Below are 26,500 nucleotides of genomic sequence, written 5' to 3'. Positions count from 1 at the left end.
CCATCACAGTTTTTTTTTTTTTTTAATTATTCATTAGCTCAGATTTATGAAATGATTGGGAGTCATGTTTGTGACAGATTCAATTTTATTTTTAGGGATTTCTTGTACACGTTTAATAAATATATGTATTTATTTACTTAAATATATAGGATGATTCGAGTAAATTAATAAGTAAATAAAATTCCCTTGCAGTCGAGTAAATAAAATCCCCTTGCAGTCGGTTAACCGAGGGTAGTTTTCGAGGTTTTCCCCTCCATGTAAAGCAAACGCGTGTTAGTTCCATAAAAAAAGTTCTTTACGAAGGCTAGCTAGTACCAATGCTTAATCCAGCAGTTCCCTTGTCTTCTAGGTTATTTACAAAATTACAAGGCTACGGAGTAGAACACTGGTAATCTTACACTCAAAAATTAGATCGGCTGTTCAACGACGGTTATACTATAATGTAAAATCATAACCAAGTGAACCATGGTGGCTTAGGGGGTACAGCGTTAGCCCCCCAATGAAGCGACCCAGGTTCGAATCTTAGCTGTGGCTGGTTGATACGATTTCTGCCTGCTTTGCATAGACCGCAACGCTGATGTAATACCTCATCAGTGGTCTTCTAGGGGTACGGTTCAAAAATAACAAGGCTACCGAGTTGAAAATTGATAGTTGCAAACTCAGAATTGGACCGGCTATTTAACGCTGCTCATTAAAAAAAAATGTCATAAAGTCAAATTATCATCATCATCATAAAATAATATATATAAATATTTTAGCAATTGATGTTTTAAAAAAAATTTCAGCTCTTTCTGAATTATATTTAATAAGCTGTGAACACTTTGCTAACTTTTCCTTCAAAATTTCGTGATTCTGAGAAAACTTTAAATATTTCTCCGACTTGAAAATTAAATGCGAATAGAATAAAATGATAAGCCGCGATCATTTAAATATTGTCATTGAATAAGACAGAAGAAATTGAAAGGTCAAAGTTATACACGTGCCACAGGATACAATACTGATTGCTATCTTACTTTATGACTGTAAGAATTTAATAATAAGCCTTAGGATATAGTTTTAGAAGAAAATACTTTGTTTGATTTTTTATAATTATGTTTAAAAATGTACAATAACTTTCAAAGGAAAGATCTTACGGCCACAATTGTCGAAATGTCCGATTATCATGTTATTAACTATCTTTATCCTGTATCCTCTTTTCAATGTTCAGTTCTAACATGAATTCTAACATTAGTAATTAACTTATACATGCACAAATAATGACGCAACCGCTAGATTTGATGATTTCAAGGGATGTTTAACAATGAATTTCTTTTTGTAAAAAAATAAAACAAGACATGAAAGTGTCTCTACAAAAAATTTAAAAAAAAAAAAAAAAAAAAAAAAAAAACATTATAAACTATATATAATATTGATGGAATTTCCCTTCGTCATATAAAAATGAATAAAACTTAATCAATACAGATAATTAAATCCTTTAATATATAGATATAAAGTTTAAAATTTTAAAATTTAAATTCTAAAAATGAGTCAATGAAGTGAAAAAAATTTTCATAAGTCAGTAACAAATACAATTTTCATTTTTTATCTAGACAATTTTTGAAACAGCAGATATTATGATGGATTTTGTTTTATTTGTGTATTTTCACCTAATCACATAAAAAAAAAGGTTAAAAAATAAACCAGTGCTCAGAAATTAAATCCATTAAAATACTGCTCATAAAATAAGTTAAAAATAAAATGTAGGTAGTAAAAAAAAAAAAATAAATAAATAAATTCACAAGCAACACAATTAAATCCCTCACTAAATTTTTTCAGTAACAAAACCGTTGAAGGCAAGATTAACGGCAATTCTTAATAAATATAAAAGTGACTCTTAAATTTAATAGCAGTTATATTATTTACTTTTAAAAAAATTTTTCTGGAGATGGGTGAGAGAAAGTAGAATGAACCTTAGCTGGTAATCACTTTTGCATATAATTTAAAGCAATCCCCTCTGAGTAAATGATAATGTGAGCTTATGTCTTCGCAGTATCGATTAAAAATCGAAAAAAAAATTTTTTTTTTCTCTTCATTAAACTTGAGTAAAAATAAGATTTGGTATTTGTAATAACGATTTAAAATAAAAGTGTAGTAACTAAATATAAAACTTTCTACATTTAGCTCATATTTTTTACAGTAAATTCTACATATAACCTATTCTTTCATGTATATTAACTATAAGAATCACTGATATTTTTTTTTTAAAAATAAAAAGCTCTGCTATATTTTAAATCTGTATAAGAAAAGGCAATACAAAATATATACCAAAGAAAAATAACAACAAAAAAACTAGCAAAAACATGCCAATAGATTAAAGTACAAAAGTAAAAGACATTTCTGGAAAAGAATATATTTAAAACACGCAAACAATTATTTTACTCAATTTAATCTGCATGGTACGATATTGAACTAAATATAAACCTTGATGAACAAGCTCTTTGAAAAGTAATGGAGTTCATTTTCAATGCCATGAGTTCAAGGGCTAATTTCTTAAACATCTTTCCTTAAGCTTTAGATTATTCAAGTTTTATCAATGCAAACAACATATGACGTATGGCTGCTTAACTAAAAAAATGGGGAAATGAAAACGATTGCTTATAAGAGCAATGAACAAGAAACGACAAGCTTTCACAAAACAGACAATAAAGAAAAAATAAGGTTTTCAGAGTTGGAGTACTGATCAGACAAGTCAGGTGGGTCAAAACCCAGGGCAAAACCTTTTGCCCTCTCGCTGGTGCAACCTTTGAAAGTTTGAATTGCCCGCTTTAGTTTGTAGCATTTGTGTTATAAACTACAAACATTATCTTCAAATTATAAGTAATTCTATTAACACGGCACGATATCCGTGACTTTACATAAGGACAATCAAAATCACAATTCCAAAATCTATGAAATTAATTTTTAATTGTTTTTTGTCTAGTTTTTTGATTTATTTATTTTGGATATTGACAGTCGTGATTCTTTTTTACTAATTACATAACCGTTCATCAAAAATGAACATTGGCTGTACTACACACTTACGGTCACCTATAAGAGCAATTCAATATTGACATCTTCAATTGTATGCATATTATAGACGAAATTATTTTGGAATTAAAGTGCAAGAATTTTATTTCACTTAAAAATTGTATGAGGTTCTAAAAAGAAGAAAAGAGGAACAAAACTCATATTCAGGATAAGAATTTATCGGGCAAAACTCTAATAAGATCATGCTTGAAAAATACCACATAGGAAAAAATATTGAAAATAAAATTATTTTAAGAGCTACTAATTCTGTATAAATAAATCAGGGGTCTGTCCAGACATTTTGTAAAAGGTCCGTTTTTGTAAAATTGTGAAAAAATTACTCGTAATTTGTGAATACAAAATAAACGTTAAATCACATTCTTTCAACCAGGTTCCTGCTTTTGTGAATTTGTGCAAGTAGGGTCCTGTTATTGGAAAAAACTTTTTTCAAGGAGTTTTTAAATTGTAAAGAGATACAAGATTATGCACAACACTGTAAAATTATAATAAAAAAAATTAAATTTTAAAAAATAAACAGTAATTGTTGCTAGTAAATTAGAAATGCAACATACAAATATTTGGTATTTAGCCTATGCTGCTGAACGCAGATTATTCATTTCGGACGAATAAAGGAAGATGCGTCTGCCGAAGACAAAACTTTGTTCGTTTACATCTGTCTTTCTTCACCTCCACCTCCCTGGGAAGGGTTTATTCGATTAACAAAACAATAATGAAGATAAACAAATTTGCGTAAGCTCCGATCAAAAGATAAATTATTTTGTGGAAGGTCCGTTTTTAAGTTAAAATATTTTGTGAATTTTTGTACGGCTTTATGGAAAGAAATTTTGTGAAAGGTCCGTTAAAAGACCCAAATTTCTTCTAAACAGACCCCTGATGATTAATATGTAATTTAATAATTCCACACATTGTTACATGTTATAACAACATGCAACACAGAACATTCTGTTATTTGCTGATGCTACCCATAGCATGTAAATAAAATACTATAAATTAAATTAAATGCGTAAAACAAAATACCTTGTTATACGCTAGTTATTCTGCATTAGCTAATATAACAAATAAAACATGTTATACTAACATATAACAGGATGTTATCAGTTAATAATAACATAAAACTATTTGTAATATCAACAAATAATTTAAAAAAGAAATTTACTTACTTTTCAAGCTTACACAAAGGGCAAATATCTATAACAGCATGGTGAACTTGGTCAGCTAAATAAGTTAAACATTTCCCTCTAACCATGCTTTCCAACTTCATAAAAGAAGCTTCATCGCAAGCTATTTTCCAAACATAATCCAACAGTTCCCACTTCCAGTCAGAAGTTGACCACAACACAAGAATCTTGTCCGCGGCCGCATACCTATGAACTCTAGCCAAGAGTTCATACATGGGCGGTCGGCCGACCAGGTTGACCAGAGCGCGTCGAGCTTCCACCACCTGGCGACGCATACTTAACAAGACACTCTCAAGCAAATACGATACAAAGGTAGACACTGAAGTTGTGACGCCGCTCTGCACATTCAACAGGTTGCTGTGGTATGTTTTAGAATTAGAGAATAATTGCATGGTTGAGCTGCTGGCTGGCTTGATTCCAAACGCCGCAGGCGTGCAGAATTTAATTCCACCCAAGGATAGAGTAGGGCAAGGATCATAGGCAATGAATGTATTTATTTTTTTTTACTCTTTTCTACTTTTCCTTCTGTGTTCGCGAAAGTCACGCCACTCTAATGCTTACGGTTAAATCGACTCGTTTATGGTTTATGTTCTGGATTATGTAAAGAAACTCTAAACTCTGATATATCTTTTAGATAAGGTAGTGAGAAAAGGAAACTAAACAAAGAGAGAATGGGTTGAGTCAGTTTACTGTGTATCAGGCCATGTAAAGATAAATAGTCCTCTTTTTGGAATTGTGGCATGCCGATATTTATGTGGGAGAAATTATGATTGGCACTCTTTATAAAACTAGTGATTCATTCGTTTGTCTTTTAATCTTTATCACGTTTGACAGCAAAAAAAAATTAAATAAATAAACAAAAGCGTGTAACGATGCATATTTTAAATGATGATATCATACTATTAAGGATGTCTATTTCAAATACCAATTTGTCACATTATACTGTTATTGGGGGTGATAACAGGATTTTTCCGAAAAGGCGACCAAGGGTTGACAGCGGACGGCGACAATTAAAATTCATTAAGTCCTCCCCTCCAATATGAAAAATGAAAGAATGATTTTCATTTACCATTAAGAATAAGCATTTTTTTTAAAAATATTTCATTGCCAAAACAAAGTATTTAATTAAAAGATACGGATATCTAAAAAATATTAAATAAGGAGAATTGTAAGCCCAGTACAAACTTTCAAAAATAATTGATTTTTATTATTTATCATTTTAAATAGTTCGATGGTACACATGTTTGAAAATATTGTTCTAACAAAAAACATATTACTTAAAACACAAATAAAAGTATAAAAAAATATGCGTTTTCTTGTCTTTTTGAACGTTAATGAGATGAAATAAAATGTAAATGAAATAAAAGCTTTCGCAAATTTTTTTTCAAAATTGTGCTTTCAAAACTAATTTTTGAGTGCAGTGATGATGACATTAAGTCTTCTGCAGTAATGATAAAACAATTAATAAATATTCATGTCATTACAATTAATAAAAACTAAATCTTTATTTTAAACTTTATTACATAAAACAGAAAAAAATATATATACGGTGTTAATTTTAACCATTAAAGCTAAACGAACCTGTTGAATCTAAAAATATTTGAAACCGATTAAGTATTCTTACAAACAAAAATCAAGTATATCTTTCCTATAAATTTCTTGGGATTATTCATTTAAGAAGGCATACTATTTTATTTTATGTTTTTTAAAATAAAATAAATAAATTTAAAAAACTGAAAGTGCAAGAATATAGTGTAATGCAGATACCAGTGATTACTTAAAACAAGTTTTTCTCTGACATATTTAACGAATAAGCACATTCAATTAGGTTTTCAAATCACAACATAATTATAAAAATATTTAAACGGAAAGATTTAAAAAAAAAACTTATCTGAACAGGTCTAAAACATTTCAATGATATAATTGGAATTTTTTAGAACAGTTACTTTCACTGGTATAGGTGAATGTGATACAAAAGTTTAGCAGTTTGGGCCGCTCTGTAGTCATGGTTCTACTAGAATGAATAATTTTGCAGTTTATAACTCTATATTTGATGTGAATTAAAGGTTGACTTAAGGCCAAAATATTTAAATTGGATTATGAAATACTTGTATTGTCAAAATTCCTTCACTAATACTTATTGGTTACTGAAACGAAGAAAAGTCTTGCGAAATTTTTTTTCATAGGCAGTATAACATTTTTACCAAAGACATGTTCCTCTTTAAACGTAGAGCCAATGTTATATGCACTACAGATTAATTAATGTAATACAATCAATTTGAGAAAACGAGCCTACTCCGTCTCCCGTAACAAGACGATTGACTACAGTTATAAGTGTTTTTTCTTCATCAAAAAAGAGTTCATACTATATTTTAACTCAACTAATACAAACGATAATAATTTATTATTTATCAAATGATAAAAGTCCATCTAGAGATAGCCTGCAAGTGACATCATTGTAGGCAAATCGTGGCATTTGACGATTTAGAAGCCAATCAGGTTTTACACACGCGCGTGACGTCGCTTACAGTTATCCAATTAAATCTTATTTAAATCCCATGGCTATAGGCAAATAAGGCTATATGTATAATCACTTTTTCTCGAGTTGCAAATACTCATCTATACATCTATACATAATAATAAAAGCGGCTGTGTGTGTGTGTGTGTGTGTGTGTCTGTAATCACAATATATCGCCCCAGAAGCCTCGCCCAGGCACGAAACTCGGCACATAATTGTGTTTTGACATAATGAAGAAGTATTTTTTTTCTTTTTTAAAAATTTGGATTAGTTATTTAGTTATCAGTCATTTTGTAAGTCTATGCTTTTCGTCTGCTTTTTCGTCTTCAAAGAGCCATATTCAAAAAACTATTAAAAAATGCATATACTTTTCCCCACTCTTATAAATGTATGCTAATGCGAACCTTACAATTGAAATATTAATTTTCGACAACTTAAACCAATGATATACGAAGGAATTAATAATTTAATTGTAAAGTTCGCATTAGTTTACATTTATTAAAGTGGAGAAAAGTTTAACTTTTGTATTAAAAATGTGGCAACATATTCGATACGTAAATAGAACGCTTCGCTTTGATATATTTGTCGCTGTTCATAATTGTTATAATAAGTTTTTCTTCTTCTTTCCACGCTCTATTTTTTTTTTTCTTAAGCGAAGACGATAATTTTTGAAGCGATATTGTAGTACTTTGTACAACTAAAAATTCTTTTCACAACACTTTAAAAATATTTACTTTATTTTCTTTATATATACAGAGAACAGTCGGCAAAGAATTCGATTAGGTTGAAAAACATTTTGCTAAAAAGGAACGAATTCCAAAAGAAAAAATAAGCAACTTAAAGAATAAAAATGCTGATGCCAGCCAATTTTTTGAAAGTTAACTTAGAAATAACAAACCAAACGATGTTAAATAACAAACCAAACGATGTTAACAAAATGACGTAGAAAGCGCAACTAGATCAAAATTATACAAGCACAACTAGATCAAATTATAATACCTGAGTGCTTGACGTAACAGATATAGAAATAGAATTTGATACCATAAAAAATTATATAGAAATAGAAATTGATACCATAAAACATTTATTCGTTTTCGTGTTCTTTTCATGTATTTAGCATTTTAGTTTTTTTTTTCTTAAGCGTTGTAGCTATATAATTTCAAACATCCTCAAGAGCTATAACACATCTGCAGCAGAACTGGATATGAAGACAAAATTGCAGGACAGGAACACTTTAATTGTCCACTAATCTTCAGATTTCCTGCTACGTTTTAAAAAACTTTATTTGTGAAAACCTTCAGCGTGGCGGACAGCTGGCCGCCTTAGGCGGCTAGTTTAAAATAAAACGATATTCTTTAAATTTTTAATACGTATCAAAAATTTCATTAAAACCAAACGATATTTATTATTTAACACTAGATTGCCCAAGGAAGTCATTTTGACTGCTTTTTAACTGCTTTTTCATTTGCAAAAAAAGTACAAATAAAAATGCAAATTTTTTTATTGTTAATATTTACAAATAACTTGTTATATAATTTTAAATAATATAAAAATATTAAAAAATAACAAATTTTTTTATACATTAGTTATTCTTTCACAATACAGTCATTTTGGCTGCTTTTGGGCAATATAGATACATACTAAGTTTCAGTCTTTCTAGTGTTAATTACTATAATGCGTTATTTTGAAAGAGGATCATAAAAGTCAATTCCGTAAACTTCTTTGTAAACAGTGCAGCAATCAACAAATAAGTCACAAAAAAATGTCAAAAAACACAACTCGTAATAAAACGTTTTTAACTACAACGTCATAAAAGTCACACGTATTGAATCAAATAAATCAACTGATTTAAAATAATGCGTTTTACTCTAACTTAAAGCAAATAACATTGTTTTTCCAAACTAAATGAACTTCAGCAATATAATAAGCTACATACTTAACTGGACATATACATACATATACTTAACTGAGATCAGAATCGTAATATTTGTCAATTAGTGTCATTGGCATTACATTATTAGAATGATTCACAACATACCAAAATCACTAGAGCTTTTGTTATAAGAAGAAAAAAACGGAAAACCTCATTCAGTTTTTCATCGTAATAGCCATAATAGCTATTTATCAAAATAAAAGCTCAATTTAAAGGCAAAGTTCGATTCGGGCTACTGCTCTACAAAAGAATGATGAGTAAACATGAACAATGAAATGCCATGTACTGCATTAAAAGAGCACAAGTTTAGGAGGGTCATTCAACACATAATTTCCATAATGACCGATATTGTTCAGACATTGTTGAAGTTCAAATAAACAGGATTAGCATGTTGAGATTATAATAAACCAAATCTTTCTAAAACTCAATTTTTTTCCCTAGAAAATATACCTGCGTAAGCAAAAAAAAAAAAAAAAAGCTATTATTTTTAAAAAAAAAAAACAGAACCATACCACAAATTACAAGTTAAGCTTTCTTTATTAATTAAATAAAAGACGCTTTTACTAATTTGTACGTTTATTTCCTTTCTTTTCTCATTATTTTTTTTTCTCATTTTACTCGTTATATCAATTACTACGCACGGAAGGGAAAAAACATGAAAAGATGCTATTCATAAAAATCGCCAAGTGTCGGTCTTTTTTAAATGACATAATTTAATAAAAGAATTATTAAACAATGATTTGCTATTAAATGATGGCAATATATCTTTCTTCTTCACTATATTAATCAGGAACTTAACTAAATTAAATTCTTTCTTTATCTAGGTTAACGTACACCTCTTTTAAAAAAATTTATAGCATGTAACAAAAATAATAGAGTACTATTAATTATATATTAACTTATTTACGATAAAAAAAATTAACTATTAACTGAACTTTAAAACAATACTCAGGCACAAAAATTATTTATTGTGTATAAAAGAATTTTCTTAAATAATGTTAAAAAATGAATGTAAAAAATATTGTTTAAATGAATTTAAAATAAATTGTTTATAAATGAATGTAAAAAATATTGTTTAAAAATAAATATAAAAAAAAATGAATAAAAATATATAAAAACTGAATAAAAATAAATAAACTAAATAAAAATATATAAAAATGAATGCAAAAAAATTTTTTTAAAAATGAATTTAAAAAGTAGAATGCAAAAATACTGTTTAAAAATAAATGTAAAAAATACTGTTTAAAAATGTAGGTGAAAATATTGTTAAAAATGAATGTAAAAAATACTGCTTAAAAATAAATGTCTTTATTGAAAGAAAATTCGATGCTACTTATTTGAAAGTATAGGAAGCTAAAACCTTCAAAAAAAAAAAAAAAAAAAAAAAAAAAAAAAAAAAAAGAAGAAGATGCAATTGGGTCAAAGTTAAGCGAAACAGGCCACAGTATTTATATTATCGGTGCATAAACAAGGTCCCATTTTATCAAGAACTAAACATTAAACACAGTTCACGTTAAAGAATAAAAATGTAAAGATCTATTAATTTATATCGCATAAGAAGATGGGGGGGGGGGATTTTTGGATACTGCAAAGACTCCATAATCATGAATCATGTGTTCCATCAATATTTCACTTTATAATCAAAACTTCGCTAAGAAGAAGATAATTCTAATTTTTTTATGTTTCTCTTTATATTATAAAAAAAGATTACTGACGTTGTCGCTAACCGTCGCAGTTTTAAAACATTTCAACAGAACATGTTTCTTCCTGTCGTAACTTAACTATTAGATAAAACTATCTAAAATATTGAACATTTTTAAAGAATCGTTAAAGGAGCATTCCGATATTAAAATCATTGAGGTGGATATTTGTTTTTGAGTTATTTCATTTCATATTAATTTTTTTTTTTTTTGCACAGTTTAGTTTAGTTTAAAATGAACTGTTAGCATAGCAACTACTTACTTTGTCTGTAGATGAAAAACGCGACTAGCTTTCATTGTTTAAATTTCTGATTAGTTTTCCAGCAATATAAAATTGTAAAATGTTATTCCGAACTTAATATCAATACTACTCCAATATCGTTAATTTTTTCTGCTCTATGGGCAATGCATTTATTTCAGTGCGAATGAACAAAGTGAAAGGATCGAGAGAGGCAATCTGAAGTGAACTGCCTTAGAAGTTCATGAGTCCCTACTTATTTTTAAAATAATCTATATTTTTATTTTAAATTTAATTTTTGGATTCTAATTTCAAAATTAAAAATGCTAAATATTTTATAAGCGTCGATGAACAGCCGATCCAATATTTGGGTTTATGACAACTCATGTTCAACTACGTAGCCTTGTAATTTTGAACCCAATCCAGAAGACAAGGGAATTCCTGTTTCAAGTATTGGGAGAAATTTGCCTTAGTGGAGCAATTTTTGATGGAACTAACCCGCATTTGCGCTACATAGACAGGAAGACAACGAAAACCTCCCACGGTTAGCCTGACGGCAAGGGGACTCTAACCCATGATCCGTCTACCATTGAGGATATTTTTAAGTCAGCACTGTGTTCGGTGCAAGCCGTATGAGGAATTCGTATTGACAAGCCATAGCTGGATTCGAACCCAGTTCACGTCATAGGAAGACGAACGCTCTATCCCCTGAGCCATCGCGGCTCAAATACTAAATATTGCACTGATTTAATAATTGATTAAAATTATTTTTACACTTATTTTCTCTAAAGAATAAAAACTACTGAAACACATGTCGCAACAATTAAAAATAAAATAAAAGTATTTATTTATTATCCAAACAACAACGAACAACCTAAAAAGTTTTTGTTTACATGATTAACTACGATTACAGTTTCCACGTGTGGAACATAACAGTTTGTACGATTTTTAACATGATGTAAACTTTCGCATAGATTAATATGACAACAAGGGAATTCGTACAAATTTTTTTATTTTTTATTTCAAAATCCAATTAGGTAGGTACTGCGAAGATGACAAATTGTTTCGAGTGCGTATAAAATAAGTGATGTCATTCAGAACTTGGGAAATGTATTGTTTATTTAACATTTTATCTCGTTTATTGAATAAATTATGTTTTTAAGGTGACTCATCGTTTTAACAATCAGCCAGACAGTCCTCTGAATCAGACAGACAAATTTGAAACTGTTACATGTTCTCGAACGTAAGAGCTTAAGTTCCATAGAGCAGCGATTTCCAATTTTGTTTCGGCTATAAAACCCTAAATGACAAACTTTCTTTCGACAGAACCTCGAATTTTAAATATTGAATATAAAAACGATTGTGAACGTGTTAACCAATTGAATATTTTTATAATATTTACTACGAGAAATGTTTTTTTCCAAAGTTTTATCATTAATCATCTTAGATTTTATGTCCGACACTAAATTCACAGTCCTGGAGCTTTATCTAGTTCAGTTAGGAATTTGTTTTTGATGTTTATTCATGAGCTGAAAACAATTAAAATCAGCTTTTCTATGGTTTTCTTTGAAATGAAAACTAAAACATTGCTATAAAAGTTGAAAATGGTTATTAAGGAAATACTTCTTTACAAAAGAATTTAGTTATGAAAGGCCTGATGGGAAATACCTGTGCAATTGAAAAAATTATATATTTTGTTTGAAAAAACTGTCATTTATTTTTAATTGACATTTCATTTAAAATAATTTCATAAAGGCAACCGAAAAATTAAAGAAAGCAGGGATCATGCATCAGACTTAAATATAATTAAAAGTTTTAAAATCATTATTGGTTAAAATAAAATAAAAAGTTTTAAGTTTCGGTATCCCCATAACTCTTAAGTTTTCTTATACTTTTTTACTACTTTCAAATTTAACAAATATACAAAAATCTGCTTAAAATAGTTTTTTAAATGTAAATTTTTTTAAACAAAAACGTAAAAAAAAATTTAATGCACAAAATTAAGAAACACCAGATCCGTAAATCTGTTATCTCACTAATACATCATTTTTATTAGCAAGTTTAAAGTTTAGACTTTCGCAAATTTCGTTTTTTCTTCTTCTTTATATTCAGGTTTAGGTGGGCACGGAAACAAAAAAAATCATATCAACCTCGAGTTAGAGATGATTCGAATTTAAAATCTTCAGCCTCGGGTTTCCAATAGTCAGCTCTCCTAACTCATCTCCAAATTAAAAAAACCGAGATTGTTCGGGTTGTAAATGAGTTGCAAAGATCATACGCACGTGAAATGCTGCATACTAAGCGTACGTGCTAATTTGCAAGTAACATCTCGCAAGTTCAGTAAGTTTGGTTAAAGCAAAAACGTGCGGAATGCCACACAAAAAGTGCTAAATGTCTCTCTTAAGGGAACTTATTCATTATACAATTTTTAGAAATTTTAATTTAAAAATGTGATAACTGAGGCTGTTGTGAGTAATAATCTTCGTTCACACGTGTCTAAATAATTTATAATTGCGAAATAGTTTATAAATCCCCCCCCCATTTTAATGTACAATGCACACAAAAATAAACGAGCCACCCCGAATAACTTTCGATCTAATGATCGGATCTTCACGTTCTAGAACTCAATTTAAATGGTTCAAAAGGTTAATCTCAAATATGCTAATAAATTAATGCAGACAATATTTTAAGTTACGAAATTAGACACAAAAACGTAGTTTCTCTGAATAAATATACCTTTTTTTCGGCGGATTCAGATTTCCGATCCTCAAAATAATTATGCAATTTTGGAAATTTGGTTAGGAGAGCGGTCCAAAGCTTGGACCTCTTAATGCTAATTTTACTTTTTGAGTATTTCGTTTTATCTCGGAAACTTTTTAAGAGAATAAAGTAAGAGAAAAATTAAAAGAGAAAAAATTTGAATTCTCAGGTATACAGTTTTTTACATTATTTTGAAGAATGCAAATGGCCAACAAATTTGAGCGAAATCAGTCAACTAGTTAATTTTGAAAAAGTTGATTTCTCAGGAACTATTCAACCGATTTCGCTCAAATTTTGTTTTTGGCCATTCAAAATTACGTTCGTTAAAATGGGGCAAAAATTGTATGCCTGGCAATTCAAAATATTTTCGATTGCTATTAATTAAAATAATTTAAGAAAATAAATATTTACTAAAAATTCTATTTCGCAATATTTGGATAAATGAATTGTTTAACTAAGTGCCAAATTTTTTCAATCCGCTAAAAATTTTTCGAAATATAAGGAAATTCATAGAAAGTAAAATTAACATTAAGAGGTCCAAACTTTGAACCGTTCTCCTGACCAAACTATTGGAACCATATTTCCCAGATTGCGGCTACCCCAATATTTTGGGGGTCCAAAAAACCGAATCCGTGGAAAAAATGTATGCTTATTCAGAGAAACTAAATTTTTATGTCTGATTTCGTTACTTAAAATATCGTCTGTACTAACTAATTAGCATGTTTGAGATCAGCGCCCTAGAACCATTAAGATTGAGTCCCCTAGAGAGCGAAGATCCGATCATTTGATTAAAAGTTATTTAGGGTGGTCCGTTTTTTATTTTGAGCACTGTACATCTGTTTAAATGATTGTTTACAAACGGGATTTGAATAATTCGATAAGACTGAAGAGTTATACATCAAATATGTTAATTAAAAACCAAGTTGATTTTGATTAATTACTTGAAATAATCTTTTGTCTTATCTCTGTGAATTAAGTCGGAATTTTTTTCATTACGACTTAATTTTTATATTTAAGTAAGGAATATAAGACGAACTTTTTCTTTAAACTTAAGTAATTTTTTTTGTAACCTTTTTTTTTTAATTTTTTAAGTTAGGCTAATTAATTAGAGATAATTATTTCGAATCAAACACGAAACTTTTTTTGAATAAGGACAACTTCATAGTTAAACCCCAAAATATAGAGAGAAAGTAAGCGAATATGATTTCAGTAACTAATCAAGAATATGATAACAATATTTCAGTTTGAAATGCTATTCCAATAGAATAAATAGGTGAATCGTAATTCTGTAAACTATCAAATCAGTTCTTCAATATAATTTCACGGAAGAAAAAATAATAATTAAAATTTGTTATTTTATTTACAATAATAAACACAAAGTCAGATCACAAAGTAGGAAGTTCTTTTTCCTGCATAATAATATTAAACAGCTTTATTTTAAATACCAAACAGTCTGGTTTTTATATTTTCATTAAAAAAAAATTGCAGTTAAAAATTTTTTACGAGTTTTCATAATTCATTTTTTTTAATTGTTATTTCCTCAGAATTATACAAACGATTTAACTCACGAAAATTTTCAATCTCCGTGGGTACTACTATGCAATTTATCTAACTTGTTAACCCTTTCGCGACGAGTTTTTTTTTTTTTTTTTTTTTTTTTTTTTTTACAACAGAACAATTTTGGTAGCATAAACTATGAGTAAGGCAGCATTATGTACGGTAGCGCCATCTATGTTCTGTGAATGAAAATACCTTCAAAAATATTGGCAGGACTATCTCCCATTAGACAGGGAAGGGTTTCTGTCCCAAAAGATTTTTTTGATATTTGCTCGGGACGTATGTGTCCCGTTAAGTGTGAAAGGGTTCAAATTCGTATTTTTTTTTTTTTTTTTTAAATTGAGAAATTTTTTTTAAAACAACGCTCCATGAAATTAGTGAGTACACTATCTTCTTTCATTATTAACTTAATTCCTTAGAACTTCATATTCTTTAAAACTACGTTAAAAATTTTTGTAGTTATATTATCGATTAGAAAACATGGTATCGATTATCATGGTATTATATTAGACATAACATGGTATTATATTATCGATTAGAAAACATGGTAAAATAATGATTTCCATAGTTAACAAAAATAAAAAGCTTGTTAAAAGTAAATTCTGTAACTTAACATATCAGCGTCTGACTAATGGTCAAGGTCGACAACGAGATTTAATTGAAATACCAGACAAGACAAAAATAGAAACTTCTGATTAATTTAGTTAAGCGTTTCGTAATTAGAGTGAGCTATTTTTATCCGCTAATATAGTTGAGTTTGATATTCTCCGTGCAAAGGTAGTAGTACTTCGTAATTAAAAGAAGATTACCTTGAATTTTTAATGAAAACTAGTGGAAGTAACAGTTGAAAGCGTGCCAAACTGGTTTTTTTTTTTCTTCTTTCTTTTCTACACAACAATCCGAATTTTAATTATTTGTTAATGTACATAAACTTTTTTAACAATTCATAATTTTCAACTCTCGCCTTCCAAACATCAATAAGCCTATTACTGCAACACTACTGAGTAAATAAGAAATTAAATAATAAATTTTAATGCACATATGATTTTTTTTACTTTATTTTATAACCGGAGTTGAACAGCCGACCCAATACAGAGTTTACTACTACTTTACTTCGTAGCCTTGTAATTTTGAACCCAATCCAGAAGACAAGGGAACTCCTGGATCAAATACTGGAGAAATTTGCCTTTGTAAGGAACTTTTTGATGGAACTAAGCCACGTTTGCGTAATAAGGAGAGAAAAACCTCCTAGTGTTAGCCCGAGGGCAAGAAAATTCTAACCCATGAACCGTCTTCTACTGATGATATCACCGTTGTGGTTGGTGCGAGCCGGAGTAGGATTCGTATGAACCAGCTACCGCTGGGATGCGAACCTGAGTCGCCTTATTAGGAGGCGAACGCTTTATCCCCTAAGCCACCGTGGTTCACTTGGTTATAATTTTACTTTATTTCATAACCGTCGTTGAACAGCCGACCCAATTGCAAGTTTCCGGCTACCGATGTTCAACTCCGTAGCCTTGTAATTTTGAACACAAACCAGAAGACAAGTGAACTCCTGGATCAAGCATTGTACCAAACAAACCTTCAAGGAAGACTTTTTTTGATGAAACTAACTCGCATTTGAGTTACATGGAGAGGAAAACCACGAAAACCTTCCACGGTTAGCCTGGGTGCGAGGGGACTCTAACCCATGATCCGTCTCTCACTTATATGAGGAATATTACAGCTAAATTCTATTATGTAGACTTATAAATAATATTACAATTTGTTATTTTCATTTAAATAAAATTCTTTATTTACAAGTGTCAACAATCCAAAGTATTTAACAGCTTTAAAGACCACTTAGCTAAGTTTACCATATGTACATACGCATAAGCATACGCATACTATAAGTACATACGCGTAAGCATACGCATACTATAAGTACATACGCGTAAGCATAAAAAAATGAATGAGTGCTTTTACACATAAGCATGTAAAAGCACTCATTCATTTTTGTATTATACCAGTCTTCGTGTTGACAGCTTTTCTTATTGTTTAAAATGTTATGTCATCCACACTAATTTCAAAAAGGAAAAAATGTTTTATTAAAAATTATAATAGTATTCAACTGATCATGGGTGAAAATCGCTAACATTCTGATAATTAAAAATTTAAAATTAACACAGTTTTATTTTTTATTTATTTAATTATAGCATAATGTCATAAAAATAATGAATATTAAATACTCAAATGACATTAACATATATACTGGTTATGGAACGCATGTTTTATGAGAAAAAAAAGGAAAGAAACGAAAATTCTTTCTGAAATGTTCAGTTAAATACCGGTATTTAGAGTTTTAATATATGCAACTGCTCATTTCTTCAAATCTTCACATAGTCATTTCTAAAATAATGATATCAGCAATAAATGCAAAGAGAGCTGCTTTAATGAAGAAAAAAAATGCATCTGTGAATAAACAAATAGTACAATTAATAATGAAAAATTTATTAGTTTTCATCGGCATATTTATTTACATCTCATCTGGAAGTAAATCTGCTCATCCTCATCTCTGTAGTGATGGGCTTAAATTTTGAACATCTGTCTATAAGCTCATTAAAACAAGCAGCACTGATAAGACACCAGCAAAAAATCAAGCAAACTACACGTGTCGCTGTATTGTCGCGTGAACCTATGTTGCACTTCAGCTTCAGCGCGTGGCTGCTCTATAGCTAAAGGCTAATTTTTCGCTCATACAGCTCGAACGGTTTATCGTAGAATATTCTGTAGAAAGTGACCTTCCACGTGCTTCAAACTATCTGATTGCCAAATTTCAGCACTTCCGGTTGGATGGTTTAGGAGTCTATGACAGACACACATTCATTTTTATAAATACAGATTTATTTCTTAAATAATCTTTTAATTACTAACTGGAAACTAAATGAATAAAAACTTTTTCTTTTCGAAAATTTGCAGCTCTTTTCGAAGCACGCAAAATTTCACTTTTTTATTGTTATTTATTATGTGGATGAACTTAATTATTTTAAGCATTTAAAAAAATTATTGGACAAATTTAAAAAAAAGCATACCAGAAAGCATACCAGTTTTAAAAAAATTGACAATTGCAATAAAAAATATTTTCAAACCGAAATTGTATAATATGAAGTAAAGTAAAGAAAGAAAAATTAAAACAAGAATTATCTCTTTTCAAAGGCTACATTGTAACGAAATATGAAATCAGATTTACTCTAAAACCAAAAAGACAAAACTTTAAATTTTGAGATAAGTTAAATAAAGTGGCGCCATCTATTATAAATAGCTGAATTTAAAATCATTGCCAATCTCAGAAGTCACGATTACTACTAGACTGAAAACACTCAAAATTTTTCTACAAATTACAATAGTTTCTGCCTCTTGAGATGCATTTTTAAAATGTTCGTGAAATAATTTAATAAGTTTATATGGAATATTATCAAATTTTTTTTTAAATGAATTACGACCAACATGTTTTTCATAAACTTCTCCTTGAAAAATATCTTATAAAATAAAGAGCAAAACTAATTATATGTTTGCAACGCATAAAATAAATTTATTTTTATAGTAATTAAAATAAGCTACGTTTTAAGTACACGAAACTAATATGATTTTATTTGCTCCTTTATAATGTTGTTTTCAGACCGTTATTTATAATTATAATTATTCAAATTCTATATAATCTATCATTTTTATCTATATTTTTATAAAACCGATCAAATGTTTTAAAGTACCCTCAATTCATATACCATCGATTGAGTTACAAATTACTTGTTTCAAAATTAAGTTACTGATTCTAAACTTCAAGAATAGTACTATATGAAAACTAAAAAAAAAGGCCAAAACAGCCCTGAAAAAAATTACATAAAATGCAATTAGTGCTTTTACAATAGCAAAACAAAAATGGAGAAAATATTATTAATTTCTGTCTGAATACTATAAAAATGTCTTATTTTATTTTATATTAAACATTATATTTTCTATTTTCGTCAATGATTTTGAAAGATACATACAACGTCAATGTTTATGCAGGTGAATTTTATGTCATAAATATAGTAGAAGCATGTCCTTATTTGTCCAATATATAGCATCTTAACTTTAACACATCAAAGAATGGCTGATTACACAATAACGGGGGCAGTGTTATGAGATTTGTTTACAAATGGAAAACAACTATCTGCCAGTGGTGCTGCCATCTGTAGAAAGTTTAATGCAAAACATTTCAAACATTACGTAATGTTAGACAATAAAAATACAAGACTTCCTTGGAAATATGTATTTTTTATTAATCCGAAATGAAAGAATACGAAATCATGAGTTAACAAAAACATTCAATGCACTTTCCAGGAAAATTAAAGTAAAAAAGAAGATAAAGATTGTAATAATAATTATTGCAGTCATAAGACTTAAAATAATAAAAAAAACACCTGACTTAGAAAAGAAAATAGCTGAAAACAGAATTCTTTTGAAAATACAAAGCTTGTCATTTGAATTAATAGAAAGTTGCGTTTAAAAATTATACTTTTTTTTGTCAGAAATGTCTGTATCGAGATAAAAAAATATATATATAATAATAACACAACTTTTTCCTGTATATTTTTATCATAATTATAAATTATTATCATTTAAATTAAGAATGTCAAATTTAAATTTTATGAATGTAACTGAAAGAACTACAAATAGCGCAACACAGAAACCGGAAATGCTTACAGAATAATATAATGATGGTAATTTCGATAATGTAACATTAAAATAAAAATATAATGATGAACTTACAAATGCATCAAAATTAAATTTAAGGACTCTAATAAAATATCAATATTTTAAAATATAATATTATTGAATCTATGATGATTTTACTCAATTGTAGTATCATTTTTTGAAAGGCATAAAAGAATTCAAAGATATTTAAATTAATTTTTTTTTCTCTGTGAACAGCTTTTAAAGCAAGAAATATTTGCTTTGCTAATATTGTTTTTCTTTGATGCAAACTAATAAGTAATGATAGATTTAATTTTATTTTAAAAAAAAACAACATTTATAAATATTTTTAAAACTAATTTCTTTTGAATTTGAAATAATTTACAGGTTAGGAATAAATATATATTACGAAATAATTTAAATGTTTTTGAAGCTGTTTAAGTTTTACTAAGAGAACTACAAAAGAAAGGAAGAGTTGTAAGTTTTTATTTCAATAATTTATTTACTAACTTTTTAGTTTTTATACGTCTCAAAATTTGAAAAAGATGTATAGTTTTGAATTCTAAAAAATAGACATTAGTAATGAAGCTTGATTTATGTAATTAAATTATTGAAAACATAAGACTCAAAATATCAATTGTAATGTTTTTTTAAAAATTATTATTCTATTTTAGCGTTTTATAGCGAATTTTTCGACGCATCGTAGTTTTGGAAACACAACGTAATACTAGTAAAGTTTAGTTAGTAGCCGAATTTTATTTAAAAGAATAGCGTTGAGAGTCGTTGTTTGTCAAAGCTAACACAATTTAGATTTTAATTAATTTAATTCGAACCAGAATAAGATTCTTTGAAAACTTTAGAAAAAAAATTTTAAGGAAACTTTAAAACAAAAAAAGAAAAATTGCCCCAAAATGTGATTTTTTGTAACTATTCAAAATACTTATATTTAATAACTAATAATTGGCATATTACAGTTATTTTACACTTATAAATGCTTATTGCTTATATCTTAGTGTAAAGGTAAGCATTATGATATAAATAAATTCTTAACATCAAATAAATTTAATATTTAAAGAAAATTTAATAATGAATGAAAATTTAATATTTAAAGAAAATTTAATAATGAATGAAAATTTAATATTTAAAGAAAATTTAATAATGAATGAAAATTTAATATTTAAAGAAAATTTAATTTTAGCAATGTGTTTAATTCAGTAGTTTTCAGGTATGCGCATTTCTATGGCAACCCCGATAATAGCATATAAATATGATCTAAAATTAGAACGATTCAGGAATTCCCCAGCACTCTAAAGGAACAAGTGACAAAGGTCTAAGGACCGAAGTTCGATTCCACCAGAACAACCAATAACAGTACACTGCATATTGAGATGAGTGACGTTAAAAACAACGTCCGTAATAAGTGATTTATTTTTGTCATCTTGATAACGAGCATAATGCAGCCGCAATAAAAAAAGAAAGTAAAGACAAAGACAAAGAAAATATTATATTAATGCGCTACTTATAGCTCGAGAGGTCCTTTTTTTATGTCCATAATCCCCCTCCCCATCAACTCTAAGCACTTAAAAGTCCGATACCCAAAACAGCACAAAAGCTACCTTTTTTATTTAAAAAAAAAAATTGACATCATAGGCGGTTTCCAACTGAAGACCGTCATTGTCCTCAAATAGTCATCTTCAGGATTTCATTAAGGAAAAAATGTTAATGCAAGAACATGATTATCTGTAGCAATTAAGTAGGAGATAGTGCCAATTACACATTTGCCTCTCATTTAATTAATGATTATTTCGTCACAAAAAGATGCATTTTGAATTTCTACATTACTACACCCAACATTTTGTACTATTGTTGGTTTATTACTATTGTGACTGATGATATATAACTGAGCTATTTACACCGTGGCCGTGTTCAACTGAGTTATTAACCCTTTGACACAGAATTTTTACGTACTTTTTTTCATTAATTTGAATTAATTTGGGTCAAAATGAGTAAAAAAATATCATATTTCGGCATTTTGAATAATTTATTGTTATGAAAAACACTATGAAAAAACAGTATCTTTTTCTGAGTTAAAGGTAAAATATTTCACAAACGGCTCACTTCTATACAATACTTTTTCAAATTTGCACTTATTTGCCGTTATTTAGATCAAAGAGAAAAAGTTATTCATCGTAGAACTTTCTTTAATTTACGAAATAAATTATTGATAAATTTTTGAATATGAAAGAAATTTTTTAAACTACTTTTTTTGGATTTTATATTTCAGTATAATTACAAGTCCGATAATCTAAAAGATTTTTTTAAATATTTTTTTGAAATAAAAATTCTTTTGAAATATTTTTAAAAATATTTTTTCCCTAATAATTGCCTAAAGGTTTTGATCTTATGTAAACTATATGAAAATAATGTAAATCCAATAAATATTAAGACGAGGATAGGACACCGGTGTCATATTTGTGTAAAAATGTTAATGGAAAAAAAGAAAAACAAGAAAATAAACTTATTATTGCTATTACAGTCATATGTTATATTTTATCATCATTATTATTATTATTAACACTAGATTGCCCAAGGAAGTCATTTTGACTGCTTTTAATTTTTATTAGAAAAACAATGATGTATATAATGACACAATTTCTTAGAATTTTGTGACTTTTTGTACAACATATAATTTTTTTATTGTTAATATTTACTAATAACTTGTTATATAACTGTAAGTCATGTAAAAAAATGTTAAAAATTAATTTTAATCAAATTTATTTACGCATTCACAATCCTGTCATTTTGACTGCTTTTGGGCAATATAGATATATACTAATTTTCCGTCTTTCTAGTGTTAAGCATACATTTATTTCTGATTCAATGGCGTTTTTAGTTTAGACAGTTTAGAATTAAATCAGTAATTAGAGTCTAATTTTGTAGGGCAGGGATCATTTGTATTTGAGCAGGATAAGCAGATTTGGCTATGTTTTCTTTTTAGTCTGGATCTATTTGAAAATGAATGATTAGATGACATCGAAATGAAGGAATAAATATAATGCAGAACAGTAAGGATTGGATCTATTTCCCTAGCTCATACATCAATATATGAACAGGTAGAGGGAATTGAGCAGCTATATTGTATATAAAAGATAAAAATTACAAATAACATATTTAGTTGTGTTTGATTTATTTAGATCACTAAAACCTAAAATAATAATATCTATGTATATATATATATTTCTCTTACACGGCGACAAAAAAAAGCCTCATTACAACTCCCCGAACGGCAACGCTAGAAAATCGACCAATGATTGCCGCTAAAAATGTCACATGCCAAATCTAGCTGAGATGGCTCAACATATAGCGCTTTTAAAAACGGAAACTGAAATAACCAGAGAGAGCATTCTCACCAAATGTGATCTCTTCCGAAATTCACCCTATCAGGTTGTTCAATTCAGCTGCGGCAATCTCATACTATTAAGCTATGCAGAAGTGAGTAGTCATTGTCGATAGATCTGTATTACGAATTTTTTTTGGCGATTTTTGATTTATATCACGAATTTATTTGTTTTATTATTGTTATTAGTTATTCAAGGTTTAACGAATTACTTGCTTGAATTATTTCGAATCATTTATTTGAATTCAAATTTATTTTAATGTATTTAGTATTTACTAAAAAGATGTAATTAAAAAAAAAAGTTGTTATATGGATTTGAATGATTGTTTTGAATTCTTAGAATTTTGTGCGTTTGCAATGCACCTAAGTTAGTAGCGAGCGAAGCGAGCTGAGTTTGCGAAGCAAACCATATAAGATTGCGTCGCAATTTTCGGAGGTTGGCGAGCGTCAGCGAGCAGGAGGTAGGTATGGGATAGGTAGGTATGTAGGTAGGAGGAGGCCCACCAGTAATATTTATTATTATTATCATAACGAAATTGGAATAGTTACGTAAACGTACAAACAGATACCTTTAACTGTCTCATTTTAATTATAAAGTGATATGTAAGAAAAATTGACCATTCTTTTAAGTTAAAATATAATTTCTTAAAAAAAAATTGAATTTACTGTCATGATCAACGTCAATCAGCAGATTTTTATTAGAAAACGTCCATTATCGTAACATTAAAATTCATTTATCTCATTAAATAAATTTTGCTCTTTATCCAGTTCTACGTAATACTCTTAAAGATTTAATATTACATATTATCATAAACATGCATTTAGAAATTTTAAAATCTAGCAGTAATACTGGTTTTTACATTTGTTAAATACTAGTTTATGAGAATATGTATGATTAAATATTGAATAGTATCATGTAGAACTGGATAATTGCTGCTTCAAGCTACCCTCGAAGGAACAGACTGACCGAAATCAATACTAAGTCAAAATACTTTCATCGAAATAAATTATTTTAATAACCAGTTTCGTCCACCACTGCTGCTTTTTTATCTGAATTACGCCTTTTGATTAAAACAGAATCAGATAAATTAAATCTAGGTCTGACACATGTTCATTCTGCTTAATTACCGCCTGAGAGAGAGTTACTGCATTTCAATGTTTCAGGAAGTAAAAGTAGGATTTTTTTTCTCGAAATTATATAGAGGAAATTTAATAATTTTTTTAATGAAAATGCACAGCAGAATTTTCAACTTGAGATGTTTTAATTAATTTTTTTTGAAAGACACAGTTTCGTATAATACAAATTCGTAGTCGCTGTCTTTAAATTTTCTTACAGAAAATTATGTCATGAATGCAATGGGAAAAATTAGTGCCTTTTTTAAAAGTACAAATATTATGCCCACTTTTTAAGAAACTATATACAGATATATTTTTCATATTTGAAAAAAATAAAAAATAATAATAAAAATAACTAGGGGCGGCTTATCCCCAACACGTGAAAGTATCACAGGAACAAAGTGGTATGCAAAATAAGTTCCGACGCAAGAAAAGAAACCTGGTCGATCTTATGAACACGTATAAGTACGTCATGAACACGTTGCCTTCTGTTGTTCGATTCTAGTTGCCTATACCACATAAATAAGTTACAAATTAACACTGTTTGTTGCACTTCTTTTCATGTTTGCTTTTTAAAACCCAGAAATTTCTATTTAAATATTTAAAAAAAAAATCTAAAAGTATTTTGTGCTGGTGGTGAGTAGAGAGCTCCCCATAGAATCATTCCCATAAAATTAGAATATTCTTCAATATCTCAAAATGAATACCACCTTAAAGTTCTCTAACCATTCGTATCTGTTCAAGGTTTAGATTATGTGTAGAGATAATGGCACAAAAGCCAGGAAAAGCTTTATTTAACTTAACACAAGCATTATGGAAGAAATACAACGTTAGAAAATCAGATGGTGTTACGGTGAAACCTCTCTGGAGCGACCACTCTCTGTTCGACGGTAAAATGATCGTTAATGGAGGTTGGCATTTTCCGAGGCTTCATGTGGCTAGTTCCTAGCTGTTCTTAGTTCGATATCATTCTAAAGTGAATGAAGATTATAGGCCGTTCCTATAATGTTCATTTACTTCAAAATGATATCAAAGGTACATGGTTTTTCCCAAGCATGACTTTTTATTCGGTGTTATATCTTGGCGCAGAAACGCCGCTAGCGTTGGCGTCATGAATAAAATTTAGCATCAATAAAAATGACCTCAACTGATAACTTATTATAGGGTAAACTAACCAGTGAAGGAACACTTAAGCTTCGCTTGCCTTTTAAAAAATCATATTAATTTCAAAATTCGTAATTTTAGTTAAATGACAGTGTCAACATATTTGTTACTAATTGCAAATTATGTAAAAAAATTGTAGAGAACTTACATAATATTGTTTTAAAGTTTTGGAGGTTCAAATAACAAGTAGTAAGAAGACCAAGTGAAGGAACAGCTCTTACCAGTAAATGAACACCCAGTAAAGGAACACTTAATTTTGGCTATTTTTTAATGCTCTTTATGAATTTATAAGCCATACAAATATTTAAAAACAAGCCTATTCTTGAAATTATAATATATAAATGCTTGGAAAATGTTAAATTTTTTTTATAATCATGAATTGAAAATTAAAGTGTCAACAGATTAACACCTACTGTTCATTCACTGGGAAATCTATGCCCAGTAAAGGAACATGCCTGTTCCCTCACTGGTTAGAAGTTGTTTTTCGTATTTTTAACATACTTTTAATGCAGAACATCACTAAAGGTACAAGAAAATTAAAATTTATCTTTTATTTTCATTAACTTAGAAAAAAAACCAGTAAAGGAACACTTGTTCCGTCACTGGCTTTTCATCGTTTGGTGATCCAGTGAATAAACACCCCCTTATCTCAGTACTTGATTATGCTATGGTGCTTTAAAAAAAATAAAACGTAACTTTAAAATAACTATATTTTGAATTCTCTTTTTCACAGTGAGAAAAATAAGACTATTACATGCAATTAATTCCACTTCAAACACATAAATACAAACACTCACTAATATTTTCGAAGAAACAAGGTGTTACAGAGATAATAACAAATTCAAAAAATTTTCCAGGGAAGTCTATTTGACCAGGTAATCCAAAACATTGCTAGATGACTTCCTATTGTTTGGCAGTAAGCTATTGTTACCAATCAATCTAAAGAAAAACTTTCAAATTCTTATTTTTAATCAATATATATGAAATGTTCCTTCACTGGGTAGTGTTCCTTCACTGGTTAATTTACCTTATATGAGTAAAAATAAATTTACCAATTATGAATGATAGAACTATTTTAAATAAATAAACAATTATGTCTTTTGTTTAAGCTGGCAATTACTTATACATAAAACTTAGCTTTAAGAAATGAGAAGAGG

The 26,500-nt window shown here is 28.6% G+C and overlaps 1 protein-coding gene across 4 annotated transcripts in view; it reads right to left on the bottom strand.

The window, feature by feature from the left end:
* LOC107446305 (cGMP-dependent protein kinase 1) overlaps window positions 1-26,500 on the bottom strand; it is a 97,126-nt gene that overhangs the window by 33,849 nt on the left and 36,777 nt on the right. Inside the window, exon 1 of one of the 4 annotated variants that reach the window (XM_016060915.5) lies at window positions 4,227-5,001. The exons of 2 other annotated variants lie outside the window; for them this stretch is intronic. In XM_016060915.5, the coding sequence (XP_015916401.1) occupies window positions 4,227-4,636 (410 nt within the window). In that variant the 5' untranslated portion in view covers window positions 4,637-5,001. Of the gene's footprint in view, window positions 1-4,226; window positions 5,002-26,500 lie in introns of those variants that run through there. One more of the 4 variants, XM_016060914.5, reaches the window with a different exon arrangement.

The sequence above is a fragment of the Parasteatoda tepidariorum genome, chromosome 2, assembly GCF_982258835.1.
Source record: "Parasteatoda tepidariorum strain Cologne lab strain chromosome 2, Ptep-v5.0, whole genome shotgun sequence".
Taxonomy (NCBI): domain Eukaryota; kingdom Metazoa; phylum Arthropoda; class Arachnida; order Araneae; family Theridiidae; genus Parasteatoda; species Parasteatoda tepidariorum.
Note: the sequence above shows the minus strand (reverse complement) of the source record. Positions and strands in the feature narration are given on the sequence as shown.